The sequence below is a fragment of the Hemiscyllium ocellatum genome, unplaced genomic scaffold (genome assembly GCF_020745735.1).
Source record: "Hemiscyllium ocellatum isolate sHemOce1 unplaced genomic scaffold, sHemOce1.pat.X.cur. R10, whole genome shotgun sequence".
NCBI classification, from domain to species: Eukaryota; Metazoa; Chordata; class Chondrichthyes; order Orectolobiformes; family Hemiscylliidae; genus Hemiscyllium; species Hemiscyllium ocellatum.
Genome location: NW_026867604.1, coordinates 424,579 through 438,665, shown reverse-complemented (window position 1 = coordinate 438,665; position 14,087 = coordinate 424,579). Strand labels below are relative to the sequence as shown.

Here is a 14,087-nt window from a genome sequence, read left to right as displayed (position 1 = left end):
ATAAAATGTAATTTCTTATTTAGGTATCTGTGATCTGAAGAACAACTGAATTCATACATCATATTCTAACACAGTGTGCTCCATTTATCCTGATTCTGTTGGAACACATCTTGTTGACCAGTAAAGTGGGGCGAATAGAAATGACTCAGAAATGAAGAACCTAAAGAATTGATCATTTTGCTATTTGTTATTCGTGAAATTTCATTCTGTTATGGTCAGAGATTATATTTTATAATATCTGGAAATGAAAGCAATATTATTCGATAAAATTACCTTTCTTTGTGTTAGGAATGGGCTTGATGTTACCAATCATGAGTTGCTGCACAAACATAGCTTATTAAGCTGTAACACAGTCAAAATTCAGAGAACAGTTGAAAAGCGCCCTGAAGTATCCTTTTGCAGCATTTGTAAGGCATTTCAAAATTGAAAGATAAAATCGAAAATAAAAAGACTTGGACCAACCTCCAAATTGATCACAGTAATCGCGATTGAACATAATTATTGGATGTTTGCGTTTCTGCGGCTTACAATTCTCGCCTTTCATTTGCACAGGTATGAACATTGTACATAATTCCACATGTTCATGTTGCTTTGAGAGAAGTCACGTCTGCTCATGGTTTTATTTTAACTTCACCGCTCCCATCAAAAATCTATGGCCTCTCTTTGTACATGAAGTATTATCATCTCTACGCATACCTTGTTCATCCAGAGAGTAGATGGCTAAACTGTTAAATCTCTCTTCGTAAGACAAACCCACACATCTCTGGAACCAATTTCATGAACATTCCCTGATTTGCCTCCAATAACCTTGCACACTTTCTCTGTTCCCACGACTGCACTTAATTCTTCTAATGCAGCCACACTAAAGAATCGTCGAGGTTAAGTAACTCAGCGTCAAATGCCAGAATTATATTTAGCTTACATATGTACTGCTATACCTGCTCACATATACACGAGAATACACAGATCGGCGCCGGATTCTCAATGGCTTTCCAGAATCCACAAGTCTCAAGTCAGAAAGGATTAGTATCCCTCTCATTTGTCTGCATGACAGGAATCTTTAATTGTTTCTTTCCAGATTTAAATAGTACGTTGACTTTTTAAAGACATAACTTCAAATATATCCGCGGTATAATCCATCAGCCAGTTTGTAGGCCAATCACTACAGCAATCCAAACTCATCTATAAATGTCTTGTTTATTTAATGCGGCTCGATTCTCCACTGTTTTATTGCGTCATCAGCATTTTTCTTTTTCCCTCTCTCTGTCTTTTTTCTATCTCCTCATCCAATTCAGCAATATTGATTGAAAATAGTTGGCCCCTGAGACCTGAACCTGTCGTATGCCAATATCTGCATTTTGCCACCGAGGAATAGTGAATGATTTATTGTTATTTCCTATTTTTTGTTTTTAAATGGTGAATCAATCCTCTACCCAAACTTAGAAATTAGTCAAAACCCAAGTAACTTAACATTGCATGTTATCATTTTTTGCAGCACTTCTTCAACAACCTTCTGGAAGAGCAGACGTTTTACAACCACAGGTTACCCATTAATTACGTTCCTTGCATGTCGTTCAAGATGGATTGTGAGGCTCGGGATATTATATTGATTAACTTATCTGCTGATTCCCAAACATTCCCATCATCGACTAGGCACAAATCAGCAGGGTGATCACATAATCCTCATTTGTCTAAACGGATGAAACTTCAGCAATGATCGGAAAACTCTCAGACAATCCAAGGCAAAGCATCCTGCCTGAATGGCCCTGCATCTATAATCAGACACTTGCTCCACCCCCGAACATCAGTTGCAGCAATGCACAACCTGCAGCAGATGCAATGAAGAAAATCTCAGCTCCATCCAAAGCGAGTACCATCATTATCTGCAAGGAAAGAGCACTAGATATGTAGGAACATAGTCTCCTGTAATTTCATCTTGAAAGATGAGGTTTGGCGGAAAATTGAAAGGGTGAACAGAATGATGCGATTCCTCTAAAGGGGAAGGTTAACTAATGAGAGGTTTAATTTTCAAAAGAAAGTTAGCGGCTTCAGAGAAGATTCGAAGAAAACAAAACTTTGACATGAGGTCCTGGGTGTCTGACTGGCACTGTCTGAGAGGAATGTTGAGATCGGCGCCCTCACAAGCCTTACAAATCTGCATTTACATTTTCGTAACATTCAAGGCTGAGGCCCATTTCTGGAAAGTTGGTCACGTTCACAGTTTTTGTATCTTTACCAGTTCAGGCATTCTGGGGCAACGGTCCTCCTCTGTATTGCTTAAAGATATGGTTTGCTCTGCCTTAGTTGTGGAGTGGAGTGTCATTGAAAGATAACTTCCATTTCCATGTCCCATCCTTGATAGCCACTATTGTACTCATACACACGGCTGTAACATCTATGTTCACTGTTATGTCTATTTGACACATGGGTGTCATTGAATTTGTAAACTACACTCTTGAAAAAGCAAGACGCTCAGTGTGGGATGCGTCTCTTGGATAGAGAAGGAGGAGAGAGTTATGATCTAGCAGCAAAATACATCAGCTGGTGTCTTTCTAAGGCAGATTTGCGGATTTGAGTTCATGTGTAGCCCAACACCAAACAGCGAGGGGTTGGAGTCACGAGTCATAAAATATTTCAGGAGAATGAAAGTCTTTGTTTATACAAGCATAAAACGTAGAACACAGAATAGTATATCACTGTACAGGTTCATCAGCCGTTGATGTTGTGCCGACATTTTATCTTCTTCTATGATCAGACTAACCTACATACCTTCATTGTATTAACTTCCATGTGTCTATCCGTGAGTCGCTTAAATCTCCCTGATGTATCTGACTGTACTACAACTGCTGGGTGTGCATCCCAAAAACCCACCACTCTTCGAGTAAAGAACCTACCTCTCAATCTCCATAAAGCTTCTCCCAATAACTCTAAAATTATGCCCTATCATGATAGAATTTTCTGGCCTTGGAAGAAGTCTCTGTCCATCCACTGTATCCAAGCCTCTAGACATCTTGTCCAACTCGATCAAGTCACTTCTCATCCGTCTTCACTCCTGTGAGAAAAGCCATCAGCCTTCCTTCATCAGACATCCGCTCCAGGCAGACAGCTTCTTGGTAAATCTCCCCAGGACCATCTCTAAACCTTCCACATCGTTCCTATAATGAGGCACCAGGACTGAACACAATATTACAAATGTAGTCTAACCAGAAACCTTTCGAACTGCAGCATGGCTTCGCAGCTCTTAACATTAGTCTCCCTGCAAATGAAAGCAAGTACAACATATGCCTTCTAACAGACTCTATCATCTTGGGTTGCAACTTTGAGGACCGATGCACATGGAACCGATTCCTGTGTAACACCACCGATTATTGGGCTCCAGTCTGAATATTTTCTGTCTACCACCACCATTTGGGTTCTATGGGCCAGTGAATTCAGCATCCACACAGACAGGCTTCCCTGCATCTCTTCTTCTTTCTTCCTGAATGAGCCTGCCATGGGAAAACTTATGAAATGCATGACCAAAATCAATATACACGAGATCCAAATAATGCAGTTCCAAAACACAGTGAGTTGCTGAAGTGAAGTTGAGACTTCATTCATTTATTAAGCAAACTTAACGAAATACACAAACAAACCAAAATTCTTAAAACTATGAAATTTGAATTGATGCTTCAATATGTTTCGATCAGTGTTCATTTAATTTGCAGAGTAATGTTCCAGATATTTAGCTAATTTATCAAATCCCCGTGACATCTTCAAATGTACAGCAGGAAGTTGTCAAATGGATGAACAGTTTTGATAAGGATAATGCTGAGGAAAGAATTTTAGAAATCGATACAATATCTGATTAATTATGCTTGCTCCTCTGAATGACTTGTCAGACTTTTTTGCCGTGTATTGTCTCAGCAACTTTTTAAAAAATAGTTTTTTTTACAAGTTTCCTTATATTTCCAGAGACCAGCTTTTAACAAATGAAACATTGAAATAAATGGAAGAGAAATTCGCAAGTGACTGTTGTGTGCAACATTTTTGTGATAATATTTTAATGTCTATGATCCCAAGTGTTGATGTTCGTTTCTCTGTTATAAACATATTGATTTTTAAGTCACTCTCAAATCTGTTTTATTTTCTATTCAAATATCAAACGGCAGCGACCAGACATTCTTCAAATATGTTGCAATCTCTGGTGATCTTACATGAGTCCTTCCTCGTGCAAAGTCCCATGTCTCCCAACCTCTTTCATAGAATCTTAGAATAACACAATGCAGAAGAGGCACCTTGATCCATCGAATCTCTGCTAACTTAGCTGTACCATATCAAAAGGGGTCCCACTTGCACACTCGGCCAATAGCCTTGAAAATTAAGACACTAGTGTTCATGCAAGTATTGGCTAAAAGTTGACTACTCTCCAAGGCAAAGCGTTTCAGAATATCACCACTTCTGGGTTTTCTTTTTTGCCCCCTGTGACCATCCTGTATTTCACGGTAAAACAATGTGCCCATTTTTTGGTATTCCTTATTCGAAGGGAGACACCTGTTTCCTCATCACCACGACCATGCCTCTCTCAATCATACATATTGCTCGACATGGTTGCTCACAGTAATCAACACGGGCTTATGCAGCCTCCATTCAGAGCTGTTCCTTCCAGCTGTGTACTGCCATGCTGCATTCTTCATGAGGCAAGCCCTAGTCCCGACTGAACTTCCTCCAATATACTGGCAACGTGCTAATGCAGACATGTCAATTTTGCTCCTTTGCACCCTCCCCTACTAATAGTCTCAGTGAGCCCATACAGAACAAAAACTCTCGGAATGCTTGAATTAAATTCACACCCTCAAATCTGTTAATGAAATAAAGTTTCTTGCTGTTTGAGTTAGAAGAAGGGACAAAACATTCGTTCTCCGGAGAACGGCATTAAGTGCAATCACAACTGTTCCTTTTAAAAATAATCTACCATTAACCCCACTCTTCAATTTGTTTCTACAGTCCTTTGAGAGAAATGACATGTGTCTATTTCTGTGTCTTATTGAAAGGCAGCATGAATTAAGAATTCGTCTTTTTTTTATTGGATGGGGTCCCCTTGTGATTGCCCTGTTGTCTGTAAAGTAAAAGAAAAGAATCGAAATTGACTTTGCTTTTCTCTGCAGATCCCGAGTTTTCACATTGTTCACGTCTTCCTTCTTCCCCTGTAAAAGTCTGATATGCAAAATACTCCAACAAACACGACATATCATATATCCCTTCACCAACACAATAAGCCATACCTCTCACAATATTAAAAGCATGTTTGCAAACACAATAATCCACCCTCCACAGTGTATGAAAAGTGTCTTCACGGACACAATAATGCACCTCTCACAGTGCATAAAATCCCCTCCACCAACACAATTACACATACGCCACACAATATCACAAACACCTTCACCCAACAATTCCAGTCCACCAATGCCCTACCCCGACTACATCCTACTCATTGGTCCAGTTCTCAGTTGTTACGTAACCACTGAATATTCTTCACTTTAGTGGTCATTAGTGCTTTTTTTCCTTTTCTCCGAGTTTTGGCAGCAGATTCTTGCATGGGAGATGATCTTTCAGCATCATCTGTACCTGGGGAGAGATGCAATTTTTCGGTGAGGAATCCAGTATGAAAATGAGGAATTGCAGTTATACTGACAGAATGAACTCAGGAGACATCACCAAACCCCTTTCACCATTGATATCCATTTTGTCTAAAAGAATGAGAGCTCCTGTCCCATCAATGACTGACGAATCCCTTCATATGGATGTTACGTTATGAGGAACTGTCTCCCAATCCATCAATGACCGTTCATCACTGAATCAGAAAGTGAAGACTCGTCAGTGCCATTTTGCCATAACCATCACGGGATATGTTGATGATGCAGCCCATGATATGCTAAAATTAACAACTACGGATGATCAGTTAATGCTGACTATGATCATTTAATCAGGGGTTGAAGTAACTGAGTATAACTGCAGAACAAACCTCTTACCTTTTCAAGATAGTCAGAAGTGTCCAGCTTGTTCCTGCCAACGTACATCACTTGAGCATGGCCATTGATATGTTCACAATCTTCCTCTGACAAGTCCAGCATCACTAAAATGTTGAGAGGATATGGACTAAGCTTCAACACATCAAAGCCCCGAATATGATTAATAGCTGAGAAATATTTTCAACGTAAGGCTCCACAAACATTTTAAAAAGTTTCAGAAGTACAGAGAATAATGTGTGCAATCTCACAAATCTAAAGTATGCTAGGAACTATTAAAACACTTTGGTTGGCACAGGTGCTTAATTGCATGACACAATGGTTCAGTGGTTAGCACTGCACCTGTATATTGCCAGACTGCCAGATTCAATTCCAGTTTCAGGCGACTGTCTGTGTGTGATTTGCATCATCACCCCCTCTCTGTGTGGGTTTCCTCTGTATATGTCACTTTTCCTCCCACAGTCCTAAGATGTGCCGGTTAAGTGATCTGGCCTTGGTAGTTACCCATTTTGTTCAAGAATGTGTAGGTGAGTTGCATTATTCAGGGGAAATGTGAATAATAGATAATGGGTGTGATATTCATCAGAGGGTTGGTGTGGAATTGTTGTGCCCAACTGGCCTGGTTCTGCACTGTAGGAGTTCTATGATTCTATCTTGACTTCATTTATAGTCGCATAGAGCGAAGATCAAAGAAGTTGTGATGAAGCTGTTTAAGACGTGCTTTCAGCCTTCAGTGAATGATTGCATCCAATTGTGTGTGACGGACATTCAGAGTGAAACCGTGACATTAGATAGGAACAGGGAAAGATTTGCAAGAATGGATCTGCTCCCATTGGACTTAAATAACATAGATAACTTTGTTAATTTAGGACTGTTCTTTTTGGACAGGTGAAGATCAAGACACTTCCAAAATCATTTTGGACGTAGACAGTATTGATCCAGGGAATGGACAGGAGTTCTTTTCCATCTCATGCAACAACAGTCTCAAACTGAAAACGTGGAGTTACTGGGAAAGAACGGAAAGCAAATCAAGAGGATAGGTTGGGGAGTGACGGCATTGGATAACATAGCGATTCAAGAGCAACTTTCTTGCACTGCTGGTTACTGCTGGCGTGGCGGGTAGATCATTTACGAGGAATCTTGATTGATTTGTTTTTTCAAAGAAATTGTGCTGACAATTGAGGACGAAATGCTCATCCCGTGCTTCAGAAATTCTTCAACTACATCTTATATTGTGAGACTTAAGTGTACCTCCTTGGAGTGGACATGTGTATAGCAGGCTCATGGAGAGTTGCAATTACGAACCACAAGTGATTATGTGAGAGACGGAGTATTTCTAAAGTTAATGCCTGAAACAATTAAGTTGAATTTCTCCTCTCAGCAGCTTTTGGATACCTGGTGTTAAATGTTCATCATCTGCTCGTTTGCACTCAGTAGGTGGTTCTGTTGCAGGGCTTGTTGATTCTGGAATGAAAGACAAAAACGTGAGACGTGGATTGAGGAAATAACTAGTGATACAGAGATGTAAAGAGAGCTGTCGAGATTATGGTGGGTGTAAAGATTTGAATATGGGCAGAGAAAAGAAATACCGACAGAGTAAGAAAATGACATGTTGGAACAGGGTGTTGGAGAATTTGATATGATGGAACACAGGGTTAGAGCTTTACACAGAGGTTATGTTTATCATGTTTCCTAAATGCATACAGGAACGAGATCAACACCATACCAAACGAGATGGTTATGACGCGAGACAACAAGATTAAATCACTGTGGATGTGACTTCAAATCAAACAACTGGCAGCGACTGTCAAACTGGAGCCTTCCGTATACTTCCTTGAACAGGACAAGCTGCAGAAGAGGATGAGTAAAGATTTTTACAATCACAATTTTGTTGAAGTGAATGGAGTGAATCTCTTACTCGTGATAACTAGCTGTAAAACTAGCGGACGCTGTTTTAAACATGGTTCCAAAACTTATAGAAAATATAAAAGGAGGAGTTAGGACTTGGAATGAATCATCGAGAAGAGTGAAGACTTTCGGCTCAGTTGAAGCATTCAACAGGTCGTTAGACGATCTTGTAATTAGGAACAGGTGTCAGTGTGATGGAGCAAAGGTAGGACTATAACAGTATGGAGTGGGTGAAGAAGAGGCGAGAGAGAATGTTGACTGACGTTATCAACATAATTTTGACAACAAATATAAAATAAAAACATTACACAGAGCCTGGAAGCTCCTTTAAAGCTATGAATTATCTGAAATAATTGGTACAATGCCTAATCTGATTAAAGACCTGAGTGAGAAAGAGGAGAAGGTCAGGGCTAGAAGAAGAAGAATAACAGGAAGCATATAGAGGTTTTAAATTTCAACTGACTGGTCTGTTCCTATGATATACGAATCACAAAATCAGATCAAGTAAACGTTGTTAGTGTCTAACCCTCTTTGAACTCTTAGTAAAATCTGCACTCAGTCATAGTCTCAATCACACAATTTTTGAGGATTTCTCGTGACACTTCTCATCTCTTAATCACATGAAAACTTAAATCAGAGGAAAAGTTTAAATGGAATTCTGGTGATTATCCGAGATAGTATAAGTATAGTACAGTACTATACAGTACTAAGAACAGGTAATTTCGATTCCTAGAGTATTTACTAGTCAGGGTATTTTTCCTCCACTTTGAAGGGCTTCAGATTTGTTGGACACTGGGACCTCTTCTGGGGAAGGCAGGACTATTATAAAATGGATGGACATCTGAACCAGGCCGGCACCAATGTCTTGGGGGAGTTTTTGATACTGCTATTGGAAAGTTTTAAAACTAATGTGCCAGGGGACTGGGAACCAGAAGAGAAAACAAGTAGGTAACGAGGTGGCAACTCGAGACTGTAAGCATCATGAAGATAGCATTAATAAAGGGAAGAGTAGGCAGGGAATGGATAAAGTCAAAAGAACTGGTGGCCTGAAATGCATCTACTTTCATGCAAGGAGTATAGCGTATAAGACAGATGTACTTAGGGCTTGGATTGGTGCCTGGGAGTATGATGTTATTGCAGTCACAGAGACTTGGTTGAAGGAAGGGCATAATGATTAGCAACTGAATGTTCCAGGTTATAGACGCTTCATAAAGGAGAGGGGGAAATAAAAGAGGGGCGGTGGAGTTTCTTTGCTCGTCAGGGATCATCTCACGGCTGTGCTAAAGGAGTACACTATGGAGATAGTAAGCAGTGAGGCATTATGGGTGGAACTGAGAAATAAGAAGGGTGCAGTTACATTGTTGGGCCTGTATTACAGGCCTCCCAACAGTGAGCGTGAGATAGAAGAACAAATACTAAAAAGATTATGGGAAGATGTGGAGGCATCAGTTTAGTGGTGATGGGAGATTTTAATTTTCTGAACATTGACAGGATACACTTAGCGTCAGAGGTCTGGGTGGGGTAGAATTTATAAGAAGTGTGTAGGAGAGTTTTCTAGAGCAGTATATCAACAGTCCGATGAGGGAAGGAGCCATATTGGATCTGGTACTGCGGAACGAGCCAGGACAGGTGGTAGACGTCTCAGTGGGGGATTACTTTGGGAACAGTGACCACAATTCTGTCAGTTTTAGAATACTCGTAGATAAAGATGAGAGTGGTCCTAAGGGAAGAGTACAAAACTGGGCCAAGGCCAAATATATCAAAATTAGGCCGGATCTCTGAAATGTGGTTTGAATACAGCTATTTGAAGCGAAGTCCACATTTGATATGTGGTAGGCTTTCAAAGATAGTAAAAGATAGTGTCGGTTTGGCAAATCCCGTTGAAGGGTAGGAAGGGCAACATTCGTGAACTGTAGAATTGTATGACGAGCTGAGACGAAAAAGGAAGCGTCCATAAGATCTGGTCAGCTAAGAACAGAACAGGCGCTGGAGAAATATAGGAAGAATAAGACTAGTCTTAAACGAGCAATCAAGCAGACTAAAAGCGGTCATGAAATACAGAATTAAGGAGAATCCCAAGCATTTTATTCTTATATAAGAAGCAAGTGGGTTACTAGAGAAAGGATTGGTCCACTGAAGAATAATGAAAAAGAAGGCTGTGTGTCGAACCTGACAGAATGGGTGAGATTCTGAATGATTGCTTTGAATCAGTGTTCACTAAGGAGAGGAACATGAATCTTGAGATTAGAGATAGAAGTTTGCTTAGTCTGGATCACGTTGACATAAGCAGGAAAGAGATGTTGGGTAGGCTTGAGGTTATTAAGGTGGACAAATCCTCAGGACCGGATGGCATCTATCCAAGGTTGCTGAGGGAGGCGAGAGAGGAAATAACTGGAGCCCTGACAGATATATTTGTGGCATCCTTAAATACAGGTGAGGTGCCTGAGGACTGGAAGGTTATCCCCCTGTACAAGAAGGGTAGTGGGAGTATATAACCACAGACCAGTGAGCCTGATTTCGGTGGTGGGAAAGTTGCTGGAGAAAGGACTGGGGGATTGGATCTGTTTACATTTAGAAAAGAACGGGCTTGTCAGTGATAGGCAACAAGGTTTTGTGCGGGGGAGGTCGTTCCTTACCAACTTAATAGAGTTCTTCGAGGAAGGAAGAGCTGTTGATGTCATATACATGGATTTTAGTATGGCGTTTGATAAGATTCCCAATGGTAGACTAATGGAGAAAGTGAAGTCACATGGTGTGCAGGGTGTTCCAGCTAGGAGGGTAAAGAACTGATTGAGCAACAGGAGACAAAGTGTATTAGCTAGATGGAGAAAGGTGTTCAGTGTTGTTCCGCAGGGGTCAGTGTTGGAGCCACTGTGTTTTGTACTATACATAGATGATCCGGAAGAGGGCACTGTTGGTATGATCAGCAAGTTTGCAGATGACAGAAAGACTGATAGAGTAGCAGAAAGCATAAGGGACAGTGAAAAAAATACTGGAGGATATAGATAGACTGAAGATTTGTTCCTAAAAATGGCAGATGAATTTCAATCCAGAAAAATGTGAGGTGGTGCATTTAGACAAGACTAATTCTAGAGCGAATAATATGATGAATAGAAGGGCCTTGGGAAACGTTGATGGGCAGGGAGATCTGGGAGTTCAGGTTCATTGTACACTGAATGTTGCTGCACAGGTGGATAGAGTGGTCAAGAAGGCATATGGTATGCTTTCCTTCATAGGACGGGGTGTTGAGTATAAGAGCTCGCAAGTCATTTTAAAATTGGACAACATTTGGAATACTGTGTTACAGTTCTGGTCGCCACATTACCAAAAGGATGTGGACGCTTTGGAGAGGGTGCAAAGTAGGTTTACGAGGATGTTGCCTGGTATGGAAGGAGCTAGCTATGAAGAGAGGTTGAGTAGGTTTTCATGAGAGAAAAGGAGATTATGGGGGACCTGATTGAGGTTTATAAAATCATGAAGGGTATCGACCGGGTGGATAGGGACAAGCTGTTTCCCAGGATGAAGGATTCCATAACGAGAGGTCACACTTTCAAGGTGAGAGGTGGAATGTTTAAGGGGGATACACGTGGCATGTTCTTCACACAGAAGGTAGTGGGCGTTTGAAATGCGTTGCCAGCAGAGGTGGTAGAGGCAGGCACGGTAGATTCATTTAAGATGCATCTGGACAGATGCATGAGTAAGTGGGGAACAGAGGGATACAGATGCTTAGGAATTGACCGACAGTTTAGACAGTACATTTGGATAGGCTCAGGCTTGGAAGGCCGAAGGGCCTGTTCCTGGGCTGTAAATTATCTTTGTTCTTTGTTTCAATTGCAAGGGGGTCACAGACTCAATGTGAGATGGTGAGATGGAGTTTTTGTTGCAGAGAGGAGTTGGAGATGGATATGCATTGCCAGAAAAGGTTACAGAAGCAGTCACATGGGCGACATTTCAGAGGCATTTGGATGGTTATCAGAACTGGAGGAAAATACAGAAATACAGACCAAATAAGGAATGATGATTTGTTTTTACTTCAGATAGGGCATGATGATTGGCAAAGGATTGGAGAGCTGAACGGCCTTTTCCTGTGCCGTACTTCTCTTTCCTTTCTTAAGAATCAATGTTGGGGAATAATCTGAGAGATAACAATGGAGTCGTAATATGTGTTGAAAAAGAAGATTTGTAAGAAAATTTCTGAGTGGCCTTTGGAATTTTTAGAGCTTTAGATCCCCGAGTTGTTGAAACATTTGAAAGTGCAATGAAGGAGCGAAAACACATGGCTAGAAGCAATACCAAGGAGAAACACAACATAAAGGAGTGTGGGAAATCACGAAGGGCGTTCTCAACATGAACAATTGTGAATTCTCGGCCTGATCACAGTCACTATGTCACAGACAAGATTGACAAAGTGAAAAACTCACGCTGCATTAATTACAAATATGGCCTTCCGAAAGAACAGGATCACAGTTTCCCATGGAACTACAAGGCTCACCATAGCGATCACCTTCACTCAGTCAATGCATCATGGGGATGTCATTTAATATGTTCCCACTGCCTGCAGCCACTACATGCTTCAGGCACAATGTCCCAATTCACACTGAGTCACTCCGATCCACTGCACCTCAGCCCTACGTTTTACACACCTCAGTCTCTACATCCATACCGCCTCAGTCACTAAATCACATTGTCCCAGCTACTTATTCACATTCACGTCCGTCACTATATCCCACTTCACTCAGTCACTCTATTACACATCTCAGTAAAAATGTCCCACACGTCTCAGACACTGTATCGCAGTCTGCTCAGTTAGTATATCCCACTGTCATAACTCACGAATTGTATTCCCCTCAGTACCTATCGATTCACCACAGTCATTTAATCAATTTGCTTGACACATCTCCCATTTGTGGGCAGCACGGTGGCACAATGGTTAGCACTGCTGCCTCACTGCGCCTGAGACCCGGGTTCAATTCCCGACTCAGGCGACTGACTGTGTGGAGTTTGCACGTTCTCCCCATGTCTGCGTGGGTTTCCGCCGGGTGCTCCGGTTTCCTCCCACAGTCCAAAGATGTGCGGGTCAGGTGAATTGGCCATGCTAAATTGTCCGTAGTGTTATGTTAGGGGTATGGGTGGGTTGCGCTTCGGCGGGTCGGTGTGGACTTGTTGGGCCGAAGGGCCTGTTTCCACACTGTAAGTAATCTAATCATTCATCTCAGTTATTCAATCGCACTACCATCATTCTTGAACACGCAATTCCCTCTGTCGCTGCATCCTTCATCCCTCAGTCACTGCAATCACTTCCCTCAATTTCTAAATGGCACTACCCTCTATCACGCCACAAAACTAATTTCAGACATGACATTTTACACACAGGAGCCACTAATCCTACACACCTCAGTCATTCCATTCCAATATTCACCTCAAATGGCATGACTGCTTCCTCTGTCACAATATTCCAGTGCTCTCAGTCACAACATTTCACCGCCATCAGTTAATTCATCTCTCCCTCTCCTCAATCATTCAATCACCCTCCCCTCATTCGTTGTTTTCAACTACGCTCATTCACATTACTGAACATCACACCCTTAGTCACTGCACACGTTTCTTCTTAGTTAATATGTCACTCTCCTCTCAGTCAATACGTTTCACTTCCGTCACAGAAGTCACATGTTTGCAGTCTGAGCTGTTCTTCTGAGTGGTATGTGCCGTGGTTCACAATTCAGAGCTCTTGTTCTAGTAAAATTGTGTCAGAGTACATCACACCGTTTCCACACTGCATACCAACTTATTGAAGGACAGGCAGAACCTACAGCCAACTGTCAGACCTATTGGTGATATTGCTTTCAATGTCTCAAAAATACCCATTGGAAAAAAACCAATCCGACTAAGAGAGGATTTAAAAATCAAATTTGGGTTATAATCCGAATGTGAGTACATCCTGGTGCAGAAGATGCAACGGTTTGAATAAGTATCTTTCAGAAGATGGTGGAATTGTTTTACCTGCAGTTCCATGATTTGTTGGAAATTTGGAACTACAATAAAAGAATGCAAGAATCTCTGGGAGTTACAGAAAAGAGGAACACCACATAATGGCGGGCATGATATCATATCTACCATAGAATCATAGAAATGTACAGCATGGAAACAGACCCTTCGGTCCAACCCGTCCAT

General features: G+C 41.3%; 1 protein-coding gene across 5 annotated transcripts in view; it reads right to left on the bottom strand.

The window, feature by feature from the left end:
- Positions 1–3,674: 3,674 nt before the first annotated feature.
- The window catches only part of LOC132809105 (mucin-5AC-like), a 78,436-nt gene continuing 68,023 nt past the window's right edge, over positions 3,675–14,087 (bottom strand). For all 5 annotated transcript variants that reach the window (XM_060822511.1, XM_060822512.1, XM_060822508.1 and 2 more), the window contains 3 exons: positions 7,404–7,472; positions 6,012–6,115; positions 3,675–5,607 (listed from right to left, as the gene is read on the bottom strand). In XM_060822511.1, coding sequence (XP_060678494.1) covers positions 5,530–5,607; positions 6,012–6,115; positions 7,404–7,472 — 251 coding nt within the window. In that variant the 3' untranslated portion in view covers positions 3,675–5,529. The remainder of the gene's footprint in view (positions 5,608–6,011; positions 6,116–7,403; positions 7,473–14,087) is intronic.